Source organism: Microtus oregoni, unplaced genomic scaffold (assembly GCF_018167655.1).
Source record: "Microtus oregoni isolate MIOR12 unplaced genomic scaffold, Mior012 000030F_ref0000283, whole genome shotgun sequence".
In the NCBI taxonomy this organism is placed as follows: domain Eukaryota; kingdom Metazoa; phylum Chordata; class Mammalia; order Rodentia; family Cricetidae; genus Microtus; species Microtus oregoni.
The window spans coordinates 14,440,255-14,463,239 of NW_024543089.1; the positions used below are offsets into that span (position 1 = coordinate 14,440,255).

The 22,985-nt window shown below is 36.8% G+C and overlaps 1 protein-coding gene across 11 annotated transcripts in view; it reads left to right on the plus strand.

Annotated features, from left to right (window-relative positions):
• Robo2 (roundabout guidance receptor 2) overlaps positions 1–22,985 on the plus strand; it is a 1,518,906-nt gene that overhangs the window by 297,320 nt on the left and 1,198,601 nt on the right. For 10 of the 11 annotated variants that reach the window (XM_041678467.1, XM_041678468.1, XM_041678472.1 and 7 more), the window contains exon 1: positions 13,580–14,088. The exons of the other annotated variant lie outside the window; for it this stretch is intronic. In XM_041678467.1, the coding sequence (XP_041534401.1) occupies positions 13,959–14,088 (130 nt within the window). In that variant the 5' untranslated portion in view covers positions 13,580–13,958. Of the gene's footprint in view, positions 1–13,579; positions 14,089–22,985 lie in introns of those variants that run through there. 11 annotated transcript variants of the gene reach the window in all.

Below are 22,985 nucleotides of genomic sequence, written 5' to 3' on the forward strand. Positions count from 1 at the left end.
AGTTTCAGATGTCACTCTTTGATCTCACTACAAAAATCAGGATTCTAGATCTTTTCTACTTGTACCCTGACAATTCCAAGGGAGGGAGGGAGAGAGAGAGAGGGAGAGGGAAAAGGAGAGGGAGAGAGAGAGAGAGAGAGAGAGAGACAGACAGACAGACAGAGACAGTCAGTCTTCTCTGTCTTCATTCTCAGGTTTCTCAGGGTTTCCGGTTGATGGAGTTATGATTACCCCAGTTTATTACATACTGTATCTCCTTACTCACGCTTTTTTAGTATAATTTAAAGCTTCATTTATTGTGTTGTTTTCTCTGGAAACCAATATCCTTGTGCATTTATTCTATTCATTCTTTAAAATTTTATTCATTTAGTTATTTATTTTGTTTTATTTTTTTGAAAATAGATTTCTTTCTCACAAAATATATTCTGATTATTGTTCCACCTCCCTCTAGATCTCTTATTTCTTCTTCCACTCCCTTTTTATCTGCATCCACTCCCTTGTATTTTGCTCATTAGAAAAAATGTTTCTGAGAAAAAAAATATAAAAATGAGTTAGGATAAAAACCAAGTGGTGGTGGCACACTCCTTTAATCCCAGCACTCGGGAGGCAGAGGCAGGAGGATCTCTGTGAGTTTGAGGCCAGCCTGATCTACAAGAGCTAGTTCTAGGATAGGCTCCAAAGCTACAGAGAAACTGTCTGGAAAACCAAAAAATGAATAATAACAATAAAATAAAATTAAAATTAAAAATAGAAAAAGTTAAGATAAAACAAAAAAAGAACATTGGGATATGTCAAAACAAATGAAGAGAAGAAAAAGGACCCAAGAAAACACACAAGAAACAAATACAGACACAGAGATACTTTATTCTCACACTCTGGAACACCCATTTACTAAGCTCCTCCCAGACAAATGCAGAGAGCTTTTAAAATATTACTCTGTGAGCCAAACTTTAAAATCTTCCCTGTCTGTGAAGGGGTATCTATCATTTGAGGGTGAGATGATAAACATGTACAAAACACTCAAAATTATGGTTGATGGTAGATTAAAATTAATAGATAGATAACATTGAAAAAGAACAACAAAGGAATTAGGGGGATAATCTGGAATGGCAGGCATCAATACGAAGCAGGACCAGTGTCTGTGGCTAATGTGTTTGGAGGTTTCATGTAGAAGGTGAACACTTCAGAATCCAAAAGACAATAGAGGATTTGATTAGTCCAAATCACAGTTATGGCCTTTGAATAAACACCAAGTACTGTAAGGCAATAGCATTCAAGTCCTTTGAATGCTGCGGCAGCTAGCAAGGCACACAGAGTATTGTAAAGAGAGTCAGGTCAATGCTGGGTGGTGGTGGTGTACATCTTTAATCCCAGCATTCTAGGGGCAAAGGCAGGTGAATATGTGAATTTCAGGCCAGCCTGTTCTACAGAGCTAGTTCCATGACAGCCAAGGCTAAACAGAAATCTTGTCCTGAAAGACTAAAAAAGAAAAAAAGAAACAGAGAAAGAAACAAAATCAACCTCCCAGGTTATAGGCCAGAGATGCTCCATTGACTGACAATAGGAGACGAAACAAGCTATTGAGGAAACTGAACTCTATAAGATACTTTGACTGCTGTACTATGAAATGTGTGAACCGGAAGGGAGACCTGTCAGTTAGGCTCGTCAACAATGTTAGTGACTCAGAACACGATGCAAGGAATGAAAGAAATAAGAACTGGTTAGATTTCATGTGTTTTTTGTTTTTTGTTTTTTGTTTTTTAACAGAAGTAGGGTAAATAAAGCTTTCAGACGAATCTTACCTATAAATTTCAAAGGGCATAGAATTATTCTAAGAAAAAAAGAAATGTCGGTAAAATCATTAACTAATAGAAAGACGGAAGAGTCCCATTAGTCACCTTTGTAAGTAGTTCTAATTACAAATGCTGCAAGCGCCTCTACTGATAGCTCTCTAGGTCAGAAGTTCACGTGGGCTACTGGTCTCTCACCTGAGAGTTTCACAGCGGCTCTAATGAAGTCCTCATGGGATGTAGTGTCTTGTCTATAGCTTAAGGGAAAGAATCTATTTCCAGAGTCATTCGGTTTGCTGGCAGTGCAGGTTCTGTTGGATATACACCGAGATAGTTTTCTCTGTGGCTTTTAATCGCAGCATCAGCTCCTGGCCATTTTCCATCCCCTTTCCATCCTCAGAGACAGCTCCATTCGACGGAGTCACATTCTGTCTCTCTGACTCTCCATGTCTCCTCCTCCTTTCTTGCCAGCCTGCAAAAGTCCTCTGCTTTTAAAGATCTAACGTCCTCAGAATAGTCCCACTCCAATAAGTTTCTTTTCTAACAGAAGAAAATGTAATCGCAGAAGCACACTTGGAGCAGCAGAGGTTTTAAAGGTGAAGGCCAAGAGATTGTCATTATATCCATGTGTAAATGTTGAATGGCAGTCAAATAGATGAAGAATATATCAGCTCAATATTTGGTGTCCATGTGTAGAGCCTTAGAGTCTGCCTTCACCACATCCTCCTGAAGCAGAGGGGCTTCGTTCATGAGGCCCAGCCAAAGGCACAGATGGAGCCACTGACACAAGGTCAGAGTTTTACATCTTGCAAATAACCTAGAAAAAAAAAATCTCAGTGACTCACTCTGTATGAGATGGACCCAAATGGAATGCCTGGCTTGAGGTGATAAGGGCTTTTCTTCCTATAATTCTTGTCTGTCATTGTTTATAAGAAATTCATAATCTGGATATATTGTATGGAAATTGAAAATATTTTCAACAAAGGGGGGGAGTGGGAGCTTATTGAGAGGCTGTACTACTAACGAGGTGAAAATAAACTTTCTGCCAAGGCCAATGACCTGAAATGATCTCCACAACCCTGGTGGTGCATGCACCTATATGCATACACACTCACACATGCAAAGGAAACAAGTAAGTAAAAATGTAGTGATTCTTTTTTTTCCAGGAATAAACTTGATTTTGCAAATTCTGTCACAGCAAAGTTTTAATTGCCATATTGAATATTACAGGTACTATACATATCATCTTCAAAATAAAAGCCTCCACATTTTATAAGTGGAAGGAAAACAAACCCAGACACTGCAACTGCAGTGATAGTCTTAGGCATTCTCTTGCTCCTTATATCTCCACCCCGTTCTCAGTGGTACCCACTAATCTCATGCTGTTTAAATAGTTCTGTGTCAAAGAAAAGATACATCCAATAATACTTTTAACCGAGAAAATAATTTACAGGACTAGTGATAACATTCAGCTTCCATTGGATTCAGACACAAGGCTGCTCTCTGAGAATATATTGAGCATGTCTCCTGGATGGAATAGGACGTAGTTAAGAAGGATGCACCAGGACTTATATCAGTCATCATCTGGTGAATTAATTAATCTGAAGCTTTACTAATGGGAAGCTATTTCGCTGTTAAGGGTGATTAATTAACAAATTCTCATACTTGAGAATTAGTGCTTATATGTGCACATATATATGTTAATACATCAATATGTATGTATAAATTATTCTATTAGGAATAATTACTTAAAATATTAGGTTCAGATTGTTTTAAAGGTGTTTAAATAACTCAATATGAATGGAAAGAAGTAGTGTTTTCCTGGAAGTTATAGAGGCTATAATAGTCCCTGTCGTCACATAAAATAGACATCCACAGAAGAGAAGATGAAGCCCGGCGCCTCTCTCCTTGGCAAAATAATTTGACTTAATGCCAGAGGACACAGGACATGAACTTCAGAAGAGTTGTGAGACCTTCTTCCACCATGAAATAATCTCCATTGACTATAATGGAAACAAAGTAGAAGGGAATATGAAGGGTTGGGGTATTGTCAATGGCTGATAGACCATTTCTCCATGTTTACTGTAGTTTGAATTAAGAAGAGAGAATATAGTCAGTGTTATGCTTTGAAATGAATAATTATGGTTGATTCAGATGTTAAGAATATGTATCGAATTTAGTAGCACCCCAAAATCCAAAGGCAGGAAATTATTCAGATGATTGTCAATTTGAAACTTGAGTTTACATGAATGTTAAGTTTTTAGCTGCAAGTTGAATTTAGGGCTGAGACTAAAGGAAAAAAAATAACTCTTTCCTGGTATTTGAAGTGTTGCCTTAATGACGAAAATTTTTGTTTAGTGTCATGTTAAAGAGTAAAGCTCAATTGAATGGTTCAAATAAAGGGTATTGAGAGAATTTCAGGAGACTGCATCTTCTTCCTGGGGGAAAACAATAAAACAATGAATCTCTCTCTCTCATTAAAAACTTCATTTTCTTATCTACACTTACCCATTAGGTAATCAAAATTGCATTTCATAATATTGTTCATTTTATGAGCTACAAATTAAATACCTCAGGATCCAGCAATACCATTCTTGGGCATATATCCAAATGATGTTCAATCATACTACAAAAACATTTGTTCAACTATGTTCATAGCAGCATTATTTGTAATAGCCATAACGTGGAAAAAAACCTAGATGCCCCTCAACCAAAGAATGGATAAAAAAAAATGTGGCACATTTACGTATTAGAGTAAAAAACAATGATATTTTGAATTTTCATGCAAATGAATGGAATTAGAAAACACTATCCTGAGTGAGGTAACCAAGACCCAAAAAGATGAATATAGTATGTACTCACTCATAAGTGGATACTAGCTATAAACAAAGGACATTGAGCCTATTATCCTAGAGTCCTAGAGAGGCTCAGTTGTAAGGTGAACCCAAAGAAAAGCATATATAGATCCACCTGGAAATTGGAAACAGATAAGATTGCCTGATAGGGTTGAGAGCATGGGGATGGGGGAAAAAGAAAGGGTAAAAGGAAAAGAGGAGAGGAGAAGGGGAGGGTTGAGGAGAGCTTTGTGGGAATGGGATAGTCAAGATGGAGGAAGGACAAAGATGAGAACAAGGAAAGAGATATTTTGATTGAGGGAGCCATTTTTTAGTTAGCAGAGGCCTGGCTCTAGAGAAATTTCCAGGAATTCACAAAGATGACACTGGCTAAGACCCTAAGCAATAGCAGAGAGGGGGCCCAATATTGACTTGCCTTGTAGTTAGATTGATGAATATCTTGGATATCACCATGGGCCCTTCATCCAGCAACTGATGGAAGCAGAGGCAGAGACTCACACTGAAGCAATGGACTGAGCTCCCGAGGTCCAGTTGAGAAGTGAAGAAGTGAGTATGGGTGGAGAGGTCAAGACCATAATGGGTTCACCCACTGAAACAGTTTGCCTGTGCTGGTGGGACTGGAAAGGAAAGCATGCGACTAGACGAACTTGTCCTTCTGAATGTGATTAATAATTGAATTGCTGGGGTAGACTGAGGGGCTGCTGGCAGGGGCACCAGGATTTATCCCTACTGCATGTAGTGGCTTTTGGGGATTCTATTCTCTTTGGATGTATATCGTGCTCAGTCTGAATGTAGTGAGGAGGGCCTTGAACCTTCCACAGGGTGCTGTCCCCTGTTTTCTCTGAGAATAGGATGGGGGTGGGATGAGATGGTATGGGGGGAAATGAGAGGAGGGGAGGGAGTGTGAACTTGGATTGGTATTTTTTTTTAAATCTTATAAATTAAAAAAAAACTTACAACAAAAATAGACAACTTCCAATTCTTTGCTTTTTACAAAAAGAACAGCTAACTGTGCAAAAATTGCTTCTTCAATGCTGACAATATAAATATATTTTTCCTTATAAGAGTTTCCATTTAGCTGGAAATAGAACCAACATCATTGCATCCCCAGGGTTTTAAGAATACTCAGGAGACCAGTCCCAGGATATTCAGCTACAAGCATTAATACATAGTCTGCAAACATCCTCATGGGACTCTGCAAAACTATGTTTTGCTGTCTCTCCCAAGTAACTAAAATGACTTCAGATTTTATATTTTTTTGTTAAGTGTGCATGGAAATTAGCATATGTTTAGTATAAAACTAAAAGAAACAGCATTAATTTAATAAACACAGTACTGCTATCTCCTGTATATTACAAACATTTTATGTAATTGATGTAGCATAGCTAGCAGAGCACATGTCAAAATTTTAGCACTATCCTGTCTTATAAATGAACTTTGCATAAGCTTGAGAAAATATCAGTGATGAAGAAAATTGTTTTATATATTTTTAGGCATATCTGACTACACTCCAAAGCTGATTCTCTAGAAATTTAGACACTTCTCTAGGACGCATATTCTGCCTTTTAAAGAAGAGAAAGCAGTCATTTCAACATAGGTTAGGTATGCATCCATATAGGCTTGAAATATATCTTTTCTCACACATCTCATCAATATATTAAATGTCGTTCATGTGAAAAATTTCAACATGCATCAATCTTATTTGAACAATGTATTTATAAAGATAAGGAACGGGGTAACATTTGGCAAGAGAATGCTTGAGTCTTTTCTTCCTGATAGCTACAGATCTCTTGAGTGCATTTAGGAGCTCAAAACCAGGAGCACATTTGGAAGGCACAGGAGTAAGCTATTGCACAATGAATGTGCCCTGGTTCTGCATACAACTCACTGAGTCAAAACTACAGTGTTTTCCCAAGTAATTCTCACTGACCACCTTCCCCAATTTCAACAACTCTTTAAAAATGGTGAGCTGTCTCTTCTTTCTCAACTAATTATTTTAAGTTTCTTTTCCTTTAAAAGTCTTTTATTATATATTTTTTTTACAACTTGACTGCAGTTTCCTCTCCTCCCAGCTCCTCCGTCCACTTCTGCTTCTCCCTACCCACTTCTCTTCTCTTTCTATTTAGAGAATGTCAGGCCCCCTCATGAATATCAACCAAGCAAGACATATCAAGGGGCAGTAAGACAAGTTACCTCCCCTCTTGAAATCTTTGTTTAGAGTTATTTTCATGAGTACTCTACTTGTATCATTTCTACCCCTTATTCTCTACTTCAACTCCTTTCTTACCTTTTCTCTGCCTTTACTTCTCCTATAATTATGTCTGTTTTATGCAAAGTATTATGATTTATTATGTGTGTGTGTATCTGTGTATAATACCTACTGAGCTTCTGAATCTATATAATGTTGGTCATACACACATATGTTTAAGGCTTACCACTTGGGATCAGATAAGCCATTGCAAAATTCATCAATGAAGAAGACTGATTCTTCTCTCTGTAGTCAATACTTTTTCCCTCTTGAGAGAATATTAAGGAATGAAATGACAAACAACTATAAGTCTCTAATAATACAAATAATATTTACTCAGATTTTTCTAATAAAAAGAGAATAATAAAAGAAGTGTAATGTATTCTTTGTTAGTATATGTTGATGTTTTTCTTCAGGTCCTATTTAGGTTGACAAATGGGCAAAGTATCCCATGGGTGAGATCCTTCTAAAGACAAAGCCAAAGTCAACAAGGGGATCTTGAAAATGGTCCTCCCTAGATGAACTCCTAAATGGTTACCCAATATCTCATGGTTGACCCTGAAATAAAATACTTGTGAGTTATGCTGAACAGACTGTGTAGTATGTGTATGTGTGTGTGTATTTGTAATAATATAAATTAAACATAAAAGACCATAATTTCTAAAGGAAACAGAAACATGGAAGTGGTTGGATGAGAAAGAGAATATGGAAAATGATTTACTTATATTTTAGTAATAATTTAAAAAACAAGAAAGTGCAATGTAGTAGGACTCCTATTCCATCTGGCCTTATCTCTAGACTCAGCCCTGCTGTTTGTATACTGTAGATACAGGCTGCGAGAATGAGATGTGATAAACAGTTTAGTAACACTCAGGTACTGCAGGGTTTTAAATCATCACACAGACACAAATATACTCACTCTAGAAATTCTCTGACAATAGAAAAATAATCATTCAGAAACTTTCTCTGCAACAGTAAAAATAGTAAAAATATTCGTCCCTTTACCATTGAGTTAGGTCAAGATTTCAATTTAACAGAGTTAATTCCTGCACTGGAATCTAAGGGAAATATGCATTCATTAACTATCATCCTATATAATACTACTTGAATTTGGAAATATTTTTAGATATAACTGTAATTTTTAACTTTTGCAATCATTAAAGACTGTTCCTTTTATTTAGCCTCTCAATAATTTGTTTTTGCAGTATATGGAAATAGACAAGGAATAATCAATAACTCCCTATTTCTCTTTAAAGGAAATATAGTAAAGATGAAGAATTAAAGTATGGCTTGACATATCATTATGAAAACAGGGGAGATTGCTCACGGAGCCATAAGAACTAATCTTTCTGTAGACTCATGTTTTGTTCCCCCCATTAGGTCAGGCAACTCACAACCATCCTAATTACAGCACAGAGTGAGATTTTCTTCTAAGTTCTACAGACACCTGAGCTCACATGTGCACATATCCACATATAGACACACAATACATGCAGATACTTTAGAAATAAATTTTAATATTACATTTAAATATGCAAACCTCTCTTTTAATTAACCAGAGCAGAATTTAAATCCTGAAGAGCTAGACTGTAAAAGCCCATGAGTTAATGGCAGTGCTGTGTATATGCTTGCAGGTATTAATTAACCCATGGTCTTTAAAGAATTATTAAGATAATTCTTTATGTATTTACTACTCTCTCATTAGATATTATTTCCACTTTATTTATTGGGGTGTCAACAGTGTTTTAAGAAATAAATTAACAATGGAGTCACCTATGCTTGATAGGAGAGAATCATTGTCAAGTTAATAAAAGGAACACAATTGGACAGTCACACAGCTATATGTACTTGATGGTGTTGTCTAGTATTTTAAGTGCAAGATGGACATTGAGAAATTTCTGAGTGGAGATTTATACTGCTATACACAAACCCCGTTTAGCACTCTGGCTCAGAAAATCCACCAATTCTCTGGCCTGATATAAGGTGTTCAGGGGATGAGAGATTCTCATAGTAAGGGACGCAGGAGGCTTTATTTGAAGCAGCAGAATATAAATTGGGTATTTTGCATTGCGGCAATTGGAATGAACAGTGGGATAAGTAGTCTGTGGTCATCTAGGGAGATTTAGTCAACACGAGCAATGGTTTTACTGTGCTTAGGATAAATGATGGCTGGAAGAATCACCGTTTTGTGAGCAGATCAACAGTTGACACCTCAAACTTTGTCAGACTTGGTACTCTTAGCAATTTTCTACCAAATAACTTTACTGTGAGGATAACCCAGTGCTTTATGTGACATCCCGCAAAGTCACTGAGCTCAATCCTCTGTCTGCTTTAGGAGAGTCACCCACCCACTCAGTCAGTTTCTGTTGTGACAAAAAAGTCAATCTTCACACATTCATGAATTCAAAGAAACAACTTTATCTACTTATAAACTATTTCATTGTCTTGTAGACAAACTCATAGCACCTTCAAGAAACAGAAAGGTTCAGACTTTACCCACAGTAAACAAAGGGAATATATTCAGTGAAATTAACAAGGTACAGATATAAGTTCAAATAAAGTTAGAAATTTTAGTAATGTTTTCTGTTGTAAACTTATTAGCCAAGGCTTTATTTTCTTATATTTTCAATTAAAGACACAATAGCATAAGGTATGTCTAATATTATTACTTGTAATTAAAGAAACTATGTATATATAGCGTTATAATCTCTTTAATTAATGAAAGATAAGATCTTTATTATGCAAAAACAGTACCATGTTGCAAAGTATAATTAAACAAATGGTGGTGTTATAGTAAATATTAATATAATTCTTAGTTTCCTAATTCTTGCTTAGTAGTCTCAAAGCTTGAGACAATGCCAGAAGGACTGATAAACTCTAACTTATGAAGATGATTAGGATGAGCAGGTAAAGACTAGAGCAAAAGTCCATCAAGCTCTTTGGTTCTCTTTTCTACTGAGTTTTACTGAGGTTTTTTTTTTTTTTTTTTTTTTTTTTTTTTTTTTTTTTTTTTTTTTTCAATGCTACTGGTCAAAACTAGGGCCTCACACATGCCGGGCACACGTTTTACCAGTGAGCTACATGCCCAGCCTAGCATTCTTTTCTTAAAAATAAAAGTGCCTAATGACAAGGACTTTATCATGGATACTTGAAACTTTATTAAAACATCAAGTAGTTTTGTTTTACTGGCCATAACATACCTCCATACCTCATATTTTGCTGATTCACCATAAATTTTTTAAATCTTTGATAAGGAATGCTAATAATAAGCCTTAAACATGGTTTCCACATAATCATCCTATATATCATTTCAGTTCAGTGTCCAAATACTTCTTGTCTAGAATATTGCTATACATTTCTAATTAATTTTCCTGCTTCCAAGTTAATTCTCCACCAAATAATATTTGCTGCTGTTAAAACCAAGGTCATGAAATTTCCCTTATTACATTTTACCTACCTCTCATCATTGAACCTACATTTAAGGACTTTGGTAACTACTATTTTAAATTTATATTATTCTATGTTTGGCCTACCATTGCTCCATCACCTGCTTGTCACCCATATCCTCACCATTTCAAGCACACAGTAGCCCCAGCAGCTTCTTGCATCCTATGACCTTGAGCATGCGATTCCCTCAACCCAGAGTGTTCTCTCTATTGTCTGACTTACTTTCTTCTTAAAATAAATACTAATGACAATTCATAGTTAAAGATGACTTCTCTGCCCTTATACCATCCAAAACAAGTCTTCTTCTGTGCTTTAATGCACATATATTTTTCTTTTTTATCTGCTATCATTTCAGTCTTTTAAAATACTCTATGACTTGAACTACAACATTTATTATATTGCATCATAACTTTTGATAAGTTAAGTCTTATTAAGGCTTATAGTTTCCTTGTTTTCTTTACCACAGGAGAAAGTGGTAAGGGAATCTAGTCTTCTTTTCCATCTTACTGGTATTGTCTCTAATGTTTTATTTTTCATTTGTAGACCTCCCTAATACTATAACCAATAGGAGTCTTCAATTCACAGGTACCCACATAAACTCCTCAGCACACTCTCCCTTACACACATCCACAAACAGTGACTCCTATCTGGTTTCCCCTGACCTTTATAGCAGGAAATAGAAGAGAGAAGCAGAATAATGAAATATGAATCAATACCCAGTGTTCTGAACCCTGGTTTCATCACTTATGTCACGCTGAACAAAGAGCTCTCTGTAAAGATGAGTCGTCTCAATACGCGACATACTGAGAGTGGAATGTCGCTGTTATATTTGGTGTTCTCTCAGAGAATGGGTATCCTGGCATAAGGATTATCTCAGAAAGATTGGACATAGACATGTTCCACAGAGAGCATAGCATGGTGTTTAGCATATGTTCAGAACTGCACTGAATTCAAATCACAGTTCAATGAACTTGATTAAGAGATCTAAACTATTTATGTAACAAATTACAATATGCTAGGTACTGGTAATAACTTCTGATCTCCTTGAGTTACAAGTGAGTGAGAACATATAAAGGAGTGGGGGGAGGGGGAGAAGGGTGGGAGGAGGGGGAGAAGGGTGGGAGGAGGGGAAGGGAAATGGGAGGCTGGGAGGAGGTGGAAACTTGTTTTTTTTTTCTCCTTTTCTCAATAAAAATAAATAAATAAATAAATAAAATATTTCACTTTCATGGTAGGCTGGTGTGCCACTAACATAGCTGAGAAGTTCCTGTTGAGGTGTCTCTGTAGTCTACCTTTGATTTTTTTGTTGTCTCTTCCCTCGTTCATTCTCCTGCTAATCCCACACATGTTCACAAGCGCAGATTTTCTGGCCTCTCTTCTAACATAATCAAAACTCGGGCAGATTATTAAACTTCATCCAGATAAATTCTGGAACAAAATAACCTTCCCACCATGAACAGCACCGGTCCAGTTCTCCTAATTCTATTTCAGTTTGTCCACCAGGGAAACCTACGGCCTGGTGCTTACCATGGGTCACTGAATGGGAAACACACACTTAAAATGTAAACATTAAATTTCCTAAGACTCAACCTGCCAATACATATCAGTCATTCAGAAAAAAAAAAAGATTTTCTTATTTATCCTACTCTGCCAAGACCCTTTGGAAATGTTCAACAGCTTTCAATCCTATGTTGACTTACTGTCTTGTTTATGTTCCATGTAAGGAAGAACAAATCACTAAGAAACAAAAACTCAGTATATTTAAGAGTGGACACTTCTATTAAGAGAAATGAAGCTGTTAATAGCATATGGCATAGGTCTAGAACCTTCATCATAAGATAGTGGTGAGGTAGTTCACTAATCAATTTTACAAATGTCTCTTTGAATGCATTTGATGGCAGCAGGTGAGAACAGCTAACCAAGAGAGGAGATACTTCAGAGAAAATCAAATTCTAAATGAAATATAACCTGACGTTTTAGAGTATGCTCACACATAAGTTTTAAGATAGTTTTTGCAAAATGTATGTGATGCAATCTATTCTCATACATCTCAGAATATATTCTGAAATTGGTAGTTAATACATAAGGTGATTTTGTTTTCTAAATTAGGACAATCTGACAATTTGTTTCGGCATCCTATTAAAATTCCTGCCTATTTCCTAGAAAAATAGTATTTTCTATTAACTGCATTTTAAAATATAAGTTATAGGTTATCTAAAGCAAGATAACTTATCCTAGGCAAAGTATTTTTTCAAGCCCATGATTTGAAAAGGGCAATCTATCATACTTTGAAAGTAAAATTGGTGTTTTCCATAATATTGGAAGTCACTGCTTTAAAGTACATATAAATACATAATTCATGTGTTGTGGCTCACAGATTAAGAGAATAATTGACCATATGGACAAGGCTACACTATAGACAGTTTTGAGATATTTGCTAGAATGTTCTGATTGTGTTCATTCATCTTAGGTTTTAGAGACCAAGTTCTGTTTATTTCACCAGACTCTCCCCTTCATTCAGAGATGGTGTCGCGAGGCTAATTTTTACAGATAAACACATTTCGGGACCACTAATGTTTCATAACTATAGTTCCAAAAGACCAAGAGACTTCTAAAGCAACTGTATTTCCATGGCGACAAGCATAAACAAATACAAAAATGATTCCCTTGATGATTGATTAGCAGAGTCAGGGCAGAGCCTGTCTGATATTTCCAAAGTTTGCTTGTGACATTCATGATGGGCTCTTTGGGGGAGAGAAGAACAGCAGGATGCCAAAAGGACTTTGATACAGGAAAGAGGTAACAGCCCCTGAGAACTTCGCCTGTATGCTTTCCTGTCGGGGAGAAAAATCACATACTTATTTTGCACCTAATAAATATTTCAGAATCATTTATGAATAATTATTGCAGTTTCCACGCTTTTGTAAAGTCGCAAGGTGAAGAAATGGAAAAGGAAAGTACATTCTAGGTTCTGAGCCTGTCGCTAGCACGTCTCTGGAAACCCCCTCTGTCCTCACAATAGATTAACTACCCTCTGTGCATACTATATTTTCGTTCAGTTTTTCCTATGCCGAGTCTGGGCTGAAGCAGTCGTTATCTGTGGCGGTGCCTGGGTGATTTTCTAGCCGAGCTCTACCCACCCAAGTAGCTGTGATACCGGCTTTCACTGAAGCCTTATTACTCTTAAAAGAGCAATTTGGTTGGCTGCGCGGCTATTAGGATCACACAGGCAGCCTGAATGCTGTCAGTACAACTGCTTCTCATCTTTTTCACACAGTCCTGACATCCCTTCCCTTTGCTGCTGGACACACATTCCTGTTTTTATCATTTTCAATCAAGCGCACGCAGGACGCTGAGGAATATTCCCACTGAAAGCAAAGTGGAGAGCAGGAATGATTTTACGGCTCCTACAGTGGAAACAGTGCTGACTGCGGGCTGAGGAGCAGGAGCTGGATCCGGGAGAAATGTAGCTTGGCTTAGGGCTACATCAGGGAGCTGCTCCTTCAGCTGCTAAAGATGGCAAAACACCACCTACCTCCTGCTTCTCAATGATTAATGCTATTTTCATAACCAGGAGGGAAGAGGATGCGAGAAATTTTGTAAAATTCACTTGTGGAAATGTTATCAACAGAGAGAGTGGAGAAAATTACTAGACTCGAACTTCTCTTCGTTTTGATGCTTTTCTTCTCTGGACCAACTCTGAGCAAGCTGACCAGGACCCCCTGGAAGGGCAAACCCTGGAAGGGGGGTAAGTGATGAAAGTTTCCAGTTAAAGGTTAAAAGGGAGCAGCCAAGGGTACCTCGTGGCAACTTGAGAACAGCTAAGGGGAGAGGAGAGGTTTCTGTTTGAAATCTGGTTTTTATTTCAGGAAAAGGGATCTGTGTGGTAGGTGGCTCGGAGGAAGAGTTGCTGTCTCTCTTACTGATATAAATATGTGATTGCAATTTGGGCATGCCAGGCTTCCAGTGCGTTATAGTGATTGTTTCCAGCAGGGAGACTCTGGAGCCAGATGCACGCTGTTCGAGTGCAGGGAGATGTTGGCTCTCTTTAGGAAGCTGCGTTTTAAAAAGAATGAAATAGATTCTGAATATTCTTGAGTTTATGGCAGATTTTGTGAAACGGTCAGAGTGAGGTTCAGAGAAACACAACCAGTACTAAGTCTGTGGCTGGCTCTATCACAGTTGATGTGCTAATAAAGATAAATTGTGCTAACTTTAGTCAAAAAGAGGTAGCTGCTGAATGAGGAAAAAGGCTTGCAATACTTTAGAGCTTGGCCTCGGATTTACTTTGACTGTTGAAAAATGTGAGCTGTGGATTTTTGAGGCTTTGAATCTACCCTATTTTAAAGTTCATTTGATTCTGCTTCACCCAGCGACATCTGTTTATATAAACACAAGTTATCAAGGTGCGTGTTCCGTGGATGCAGTAAACTAAAATGATGCTGCAGAATATCCCAGGAGAACGTATACATCGTGGGGAAAACCATGATGGAAGATTTTTGAGGACATTGCTGTGCAAAAGCCTTCCCTTTACCTAATATTCATCTCACCTTTAAATAAAAATGTTTGCTACATCTGTGTGCACCCCCCCCCCATGTCACAACACTCACCTTTGCTTTGGTGTCATGTGATGATCTGAGGTTCAAGAGATGCAGGTTCATTAACAAGAAGATTTAATAATTCATCCCGGTATCTCAGCAGGATTTTCTAAGTACCCTCGCCCCTTCAGTTTGATCTTTATCTTTATCGTTGTGATGTTTTACAGACATTACAAATCTTCTGCCTACCTACCTTCCAGAGAGAAGTTCCAGCACTTAGACTGTTGGTGCACACCCACGAGAGGGGTGCCAGCCAAACTATCTCGGGCCTTGTAAATTATATCACCACATTACTGTATTGCTCAGTGCTGTCGACGGATTTTTCACTTGTACACTGCAAGCTGTTATTTATGCTTGCCTGCATGGCAGGTTTAGGTGGCTTGGGATCCGAAGATGTATGGCTCTATTGACTCCAGGAGATGTCATGAGCGTTAACTTATATTTCTTATATACAGTTTTCAAAGACAGTCAGTAGTTATAACATGTCAAAGTTTAATTTCCTGTGTTAAACTTCAGCAGTGGACGCGGACCTCTCCAAACTCAGGGAGAATGTTAAATAGCTGTGGAGTTGTTCGAACAGTCTTGATCTAGTCAAAATGCCTGCGCATGTTCCCGGGCGTTTATTCATTCCACACAGTTTCACATACAGATGCGTGAGATTTCATTTGTAAATCAGGTCTGGAATGCTTCGTCTTTGAACATGTCACTACTATTTTTTTTTTTCCTGATGTACTCTAACTAGCTCAGCTAGAAAGATGCTAGCTCTGCTGTATGATGCTGATGTGACTCAGTCGAGCTGGGGAATAGGCAATCATAACAACATATTTTATGCATTTGGAAAGGCATCTTGCGTGTGTGGAAAGGCCAGGCAAGTTACTGGAAAACTTTCGATATGTCGACTGTGCTTTGAAATGATTTCCTTTTCAATGCTTCTGTTTATCATTGTATATGCAATGCATAAATACGTTGCACAGACTCAGGGATTCTGCAAATGCAGCCTTGCCTTGATATGCATATGCACATGTTGTAAATATTTATTTATTCATCAGCTTGGCTATTGATGGTGCCACGGAATCTTTCAGTGAGTTGTTAAATTCTTACTTTTTCACTTGGCATATTATGAAGTCTTTAAAAGCACATTTAAAACATAACTTTACCTTGTAGGAAGCAGTTGTCTTTTCATTAACTTTTAACATATCTGGCATAGGTATGGTGTGTGGGGGACAGAAAGGGAAGGGGTGAGTCTTTTTAAATATCACTGCTTGGGAAGCAATGTTTGAAAAGCGGTTCTTCAGTTTGCTTTATGTCGCCACTATCTAAATGCACCTGCTTATATACAAAACCTTTAACACTAGCACACTAGTCTCCAAAGTCCTGAACAAAATACCAATAGCAAATAAGAGTTTTCCTCGGAAGTGATTGTGACCCTCCCCCGCTGTTTTTTTTTTTTTTTACTCTCATGTTGCCCGTGTGTTTGTCTTAATCTGATTGAGCAGCTGTCAACCTCCATATGGCAACCTGCCCACGCTGACAATTTCCATTTTTGTTGTATTAATAGGAACCATCATTCTGAAAGAAGAGGTTATTGGGGCAGGGATGAGAACTGGTAACATCACAGGCCAGCACGTAGCTGTGGCCTGTGAAGGGTGGTGCAGACAGCATGCAGCTGCCATCACAAAGCAGATATCTGAACACCGACTTGTAGAACACTGACTGATGGGGATGTGCTGAATGATTTTTGGCTACCAAGACATCTTTTAAGCTTATCAATGAGTGTGACTTTCAAATGTAGGTTAGTAGGCCAGCAGTTTTCTCTGAGGCATATGGTTTTCTATTTAATCACATTATATGAATTCCTTAAGGGAAGGCTGGTGTCCCATCTGATTAGTTCATTGCATAACAGAAGTGATCATAAGGGTTTGTATTCACAATACACTCACTGGAAATCCTAACGACATGGCTCACATCATCTTCATTAAAATTAAAAAACCCAATTATTTTTCGTTCAATTACCCTCGGTGGCAAGGAAGACTAAAAGAGAGGCATAGTTCTGCAGGGATGCTTCAACCCCATACTTCCAATACAGATAACAAAGTACATAAAATATACATAAATCAATATGATAATCTGTATTTTCATTACTGACAACTAAAATTTAGGCTAATTTTTAATATTCATGACTGCTGTTAAAGGGAAACGTTGGAGAGCTATTGATATTAAACAAAGTAGTTTTAAAGTTTAGAAATAGGCAATGTTGACATTAACCCTAAGAGTCAAACGCGAGCATTTGTTGCAGAGTGAACAATGGCACATCCCAAACAGATGAAGCAAAGGGGCGGGGCTACGCCTGACCCTGCTTAAGTGTCTTCTCCTAGAAGCAGTTGACTTGATTCTGTTGAAAGCTCCTGGGAGTGTATGTGGGCTCCTCCAGCCTCCTCAGTGCTGGTGCAGAGGATAACACTGCGAACCAAGTACAAATTATCAAAAGTTGATGATGCAGAAGATTCTCTTTCAGCCCGGCTCCACATCGCACGCACCCCACCTTGCTCCCTTTTATAAATTACAGCAACCTGCTGTCCACGTCTATCTTTGATAAACAAAGGAGGCTTCCCTGGCCGTTATCTTTTCCCTTTGGAAACGACTAGAATGTATTATGAACACACACAATGCCTTTGAGTTATTTCAGTTCCTAGCGCACTGAAGCATAGACACAGGATATTCAGAAAGTGCCATTATCTGCATGGTCCCATATAATATGCTGTCAATTAAAATAAAATTTATTAAAATTTGTGGAGTGTTTTGGACCTTAAAATTTATAACAAGTTTTGTAAAAACTCTTTTATCCTGGTTAATACCTAGAAGCACGTTATCTATTACTACTAAAATTTTATCCCAGGAAAATGAACTAATGAAAAATGTACTTTGTTTTGTCAAGTAACCCACATAGCACAGTATATCACATAACTTTTTAGAAAAACACTTTAGTAAGTATTTTTATGAATAAAATTTGAACTTTGGCACTTGAGCAATGGCTCAGTGATTAAGAACACTTAATTTTGCAGAGAACTAAAATACATTTCAAAACACACATGGTGGGTCACAATGGTCTGTGAGTCCAGTTCCAAAGGGTCCACCACCCTCTTCTGACCTCTGCAGGCATCAGTCATATACACAGTGTTGTACATATATACGTGTCTGCAAAATACTCATACATAAAAATCAAAACAAATAAATTTTAAGAGAAACAGTTTTCAACATGACTTAGATTTTGACAAATTTCAAATTGCCTCTACAACCCCTTATTGGACTTCTGGAGCTTTAATAATACTAGGTAGGCTCCAGATCAAATTCGTCAAGTATATTTGGAAGGCAATTTAAGATTATGTGAATCAAAAAGAGATCCTGAATAGTTAAGAGAGGACTTTTTCAGCTGTTAAAAAATTTTATGATGATCAAGGAGCCAAGGTCACTGAAACTTGAGGTATTTAAGGGAAAGGGGGAAAATAGCGTATTAGAAAGATCTTTATATTCCAAAGCCTAGAATACCCGAGGTGACTGGACTGTCATGAAAGCTGAAAGTTGTTCTGCCCTTAGTTTACCAAGTCCTTAAGAGCACCTTCACCCTGAAGCACTGCATAAGAAAGGCAATGGGAGGTTCCACTATCAAACGTAAAGTGGGAAACTGAGACCAAATATCTGAAGTCCTTACCTGGAACCTTAAAGGAGCAAGGCATTTCCCAAGAAAAGACATGTTTCTGTGAATTTTATGTTGGCTTTGAAAGCTGTTGTTGCACTAGATAGCAGAAGATTGGTCTCATAGGAACAGTGAAAAGTCACTACACTTGCAATTGTATAGGAACTCATATTTCATTTCTTCTTGGACTGTATTGCACTGCAATGGATTTTTTCTATTAAGAAAGCTTCAATTGAATCATTACCATATTAAAAACTAAAAAAGGTTGCAGATGGTACAATTTAAAAAAGAAAGGTATAACTACTCAAATTATATTTTTAATTATTTACTCTTTCATACGTTATCAAGTATCTCAATTTAGAATAAAAATTTCAGTGCCACCATTAAACCAGTCCTTTGAATCCCTTACGTTCTTGGTGACACATGTTGACAATCACATGGCCTTGCTTGATTTCCCCTTTCATATAAAATGTATACTGGCTTTCAAAGGATAGAAACAATTGTGGTTCCCGATTTGATATGCTTCATGTCTTTTAATTATGTTACTTTTGTAATTGATATCTAAATATAAATGACCTGAGAAACAGTTTGTATTGCTAGATTAGAGTGGGAGGTTGTTGTCAACTAACTTTTTTCTGTGTAACTCATGGTTTATATCTATTAATTCAATAAGAAATTTCAATTAGTAATAACTGTAAAGGGTGGGATTAGACTACTACCCATCAGTTGTACTCATTATTCTAATGCGCTTTCAGTTATTTCTGAAAGATCAGGCACATTGAGTGTTTAAATACGATAGTCACAACAAAGTTCAGCCTACTACGTGGTTCAAAATTGATTTTGGAGTCTTTTGCATTAAGTGAAAGTGGAATAGTATTCAATTCAAAAATACGTAGTCACAACAACAAAATGTTGGGATCATTAAGCGAAAATGTTTATCAGAATGACTACAATTCACATACTATGCAAACTATCGAATTAATAATCCAGTTTTATTATATGCAGAAAACCATTTTCTGGTAATTTCATAAAATTTATTTTTAAAACTTAGAAAGTTTATTTTCCAGGGTAAAATTATATATTCTTACATTCCCTTTGTGGTGTTGTATGTGGAGAATTACACAACAGAAAAAAAAATGACGTTTTAAGATTATAAGGGAAATAGATGGATCTAGAAAACATCATATTGAGTGAGATAAATCAGATTCAGAAAGACAAACATCATATGTACTCACTCATAAGTGGCTTTTAGACTTAAAACAAAGACAACAAGCCCAGAATTCACAATCCCAGAGAGCCTAGACATTAATGAGGACCCTAAGAGATACATACATGGATCTAATCTACATGGGAAGTAGAAAAGAAGAAGATCTCCTTAGTAAATTTGGAGCATGGGGAACATGTGAGACAGGAAAAAGAGAGGGGAAAGGATTAGAGGGGAGCAGAGAAAAATGTATAGCTCAATAAAATCAATAAAATTTAAGAGCTGGAAGGAGGCGGGAGGTCCTTGGACTTCCCACAAGGCAGGGAACCCGGACTGCTCTTTGGGCTGATGAGGGAGGGGGACTTGATTGGGGGAGGGAGAGGGTTATGGGAGGCGGTGGAGGGGAGGAGACAGAAATCTTTAATAAATAAACAAAATAAATAAAACTATCAAAAAAGAGAAAAATAAATTCATACATTCTCTCAATTTTTGAAGGATTCATTGCATGAAGAATTAGGATACACTGTATATATGTTCAATGCAATCCCTTCTTTATCAATATCAATAATTTTGTCATGAAAGAAGTAGACATCAGACTGAAAAAAAACAATGTTGTGTTCTGAAGATAATGACACATTGTTAAATCTCTAATATAATAGTGACCAGACAATAATTTGTTGATGTCAAAACCATAACTTAATAGCTTCAAGAATCCACATAGGCCAGAGAATCGCTGTTGAATACGCAGTAAAGGCTTTCATTGATAGAATACTCAGCTCATGTTTTGCAAGGTCATGAACTGTGTAAAGACACACAAAGGAATGTGGGTTTGACGATGTGGGTCATCCAATGTTATGAGTTAAACTTGATACCCTGGTAGCTAGAGATATTTGAATGATAATGTCTTTCCATTTATGGACTGGAAGACATCATGAAGGTAACTTGAACATCCAAATTTGAGTGATATAAACTATGCTTCTAGCAAAATGCTAGAACTAAAAACAATATTCTCACATGGTACAAAATAAAATGCAATTTTATGAATCCATTTGTTCAAAGATCACTTGTAAAATGCTCCCAAAAGACATTTTTAACTCACCTGAAAGTATAAACATAAATATAGTACATAGGAAAAGATCTGTACCTGTGTGGAAAATTTAATCATGTTTCTTGAAAAGTTACCATTGAAAACTATTCACTTGCCTTGGGGGCGACTGAGTTCTTGAGATCATCTCAAGTGGTTTCCTACCTCAAAATAATTTGCACAATCTTTTTAGAGAAATTTTTACTACTTCTGTAAGGCATTGGCATTCACGTCAATGCACATACATTCACTCATTTTTAAAATAAGTAGTGAATATATTTATAAACATCTAGTATATAATTAATCCATATTTATACTGTGGCACTGAACTATTTACATACATAAATTAAGTAGTTTACCTCAATAATTAATTATAAAATATATTTAAAGGGGACTTTATTGTGTTAAAAACATATAATTAAGGCTCAGCTGTAAATGTCCTAAGAAGAGTTTTTTGAATTTTAATTAAATTATTGGATATCATTTGAGAATTACATTTAAAATTTTGAATGCCTTATGTATATATATATATATATGTTATGCATCTGTTTGAAGAATCCTATGTGAATGGTGAGTATATAAATTAAATACAGTATGAAAGACAGCATGCTCTTCCAAAGGAAAATTCTAACTAATAATTTTTAGAGGATGAACTAAAGCCTTTGGAAGTCAGTGTTACTTGTAACTTGGATGGACTTTGACATAGTCGAAGGACTAGGGAGGGTCACTAAGTTGTCAGCTAGTGTACTAGGAAGGTACATTTTTATATATTCTCTTGGTGGCTTTAATGCTTGTTATTTTCATCTGCACAGTTTTATATTCAACGCCTTCCTGATATCATAGTTAGATGAACTTTAAAGCATGGTCAGTCATGCTTGCTAAACTTACTTGCAAATGCTATCGAGCATAACAAATTGACTTCCTACCTATATCTTAACCTTTGGTTAGCAGTGAATTCTGAGAATAGCTTCTTAAACTTCTGTGAGGCTCAGAATTCTCACAGAACTGCACATGTGCACCAAATAATATATACGTAAAATAATTAACATGATTTTTTTCTTCAGAAAATAATAATATGCTCAAAATCATTTGTTATAATCACCCACACAGATACATGTTTATAAAAATAGATTAAAACGTGGTGCTCAGGATGTAGCTCAGTTGATAGAATGCTGGCTTCATAGGCAGAAAACCCCGGATTCCATTCCAATATCTCATAAACTGGATATAGACGGAGAGTGGCACACACACACACACCTGTAGTTCTAACAATTTGGGGGCTAGAGAGCTAGACTGGAACCTCAAAGTCATTCTCAACAACACATCCTGCATTTGAGGCCACTCTGAACTCAACGGGTAAAACGCTGTATCAAAAATGTGAGCTTTTCATGGTTAACTGTTCAATTTATTGAACACTTCTTGTGTGGGACCATTGCACTAATGCTTCCAATGAACAATAGTAGTTAATCTTAGGCCTTTATACTAGTATTGCCTTTTCACTTGCTTTCAAACTTAAATAGTCAAAACTGAAAATTTTCCTCCTTCATTTGCATTCATCAATCTAGATTTCAGGCTCACCAAACATGTTATAAATTCTTGATGCCTTTTCCCCATTTTTTTGTCAAATTCTCAATGAATAAATAAAAACAATATCTTTTGGAAGTGCAACCATGGTCCATTGCATCAATAAACCAAACACTAATGTCATACATGCTTAAAATATCAACATCTCTATCACTAGGAAAATGGTTTGAGAGGACTGAGCACATATGAAAACACAGCAAATGAGTTTTTTAAAAAAATTCAAATGAGAAACTTAGGCATTTTGGAGATTACCATTTCCATATAGTATATATAAAATTGGAGCATTCACGAGGGCAGAACTAGAATTGAATAAGCCAGGCCCAAATCCAGATGGCAAAGAAAACTTCCAAGCTGTTCCATGTGGAAACTGATTTTTAGATTTCCACGTGGTGCATTACAAGTTCAAATTAATTTTATACTTTTAATTTTTCGTACGTATCTCCATGACTCCTAGTATATGCTTCCTTGTCTGTATTGTTGC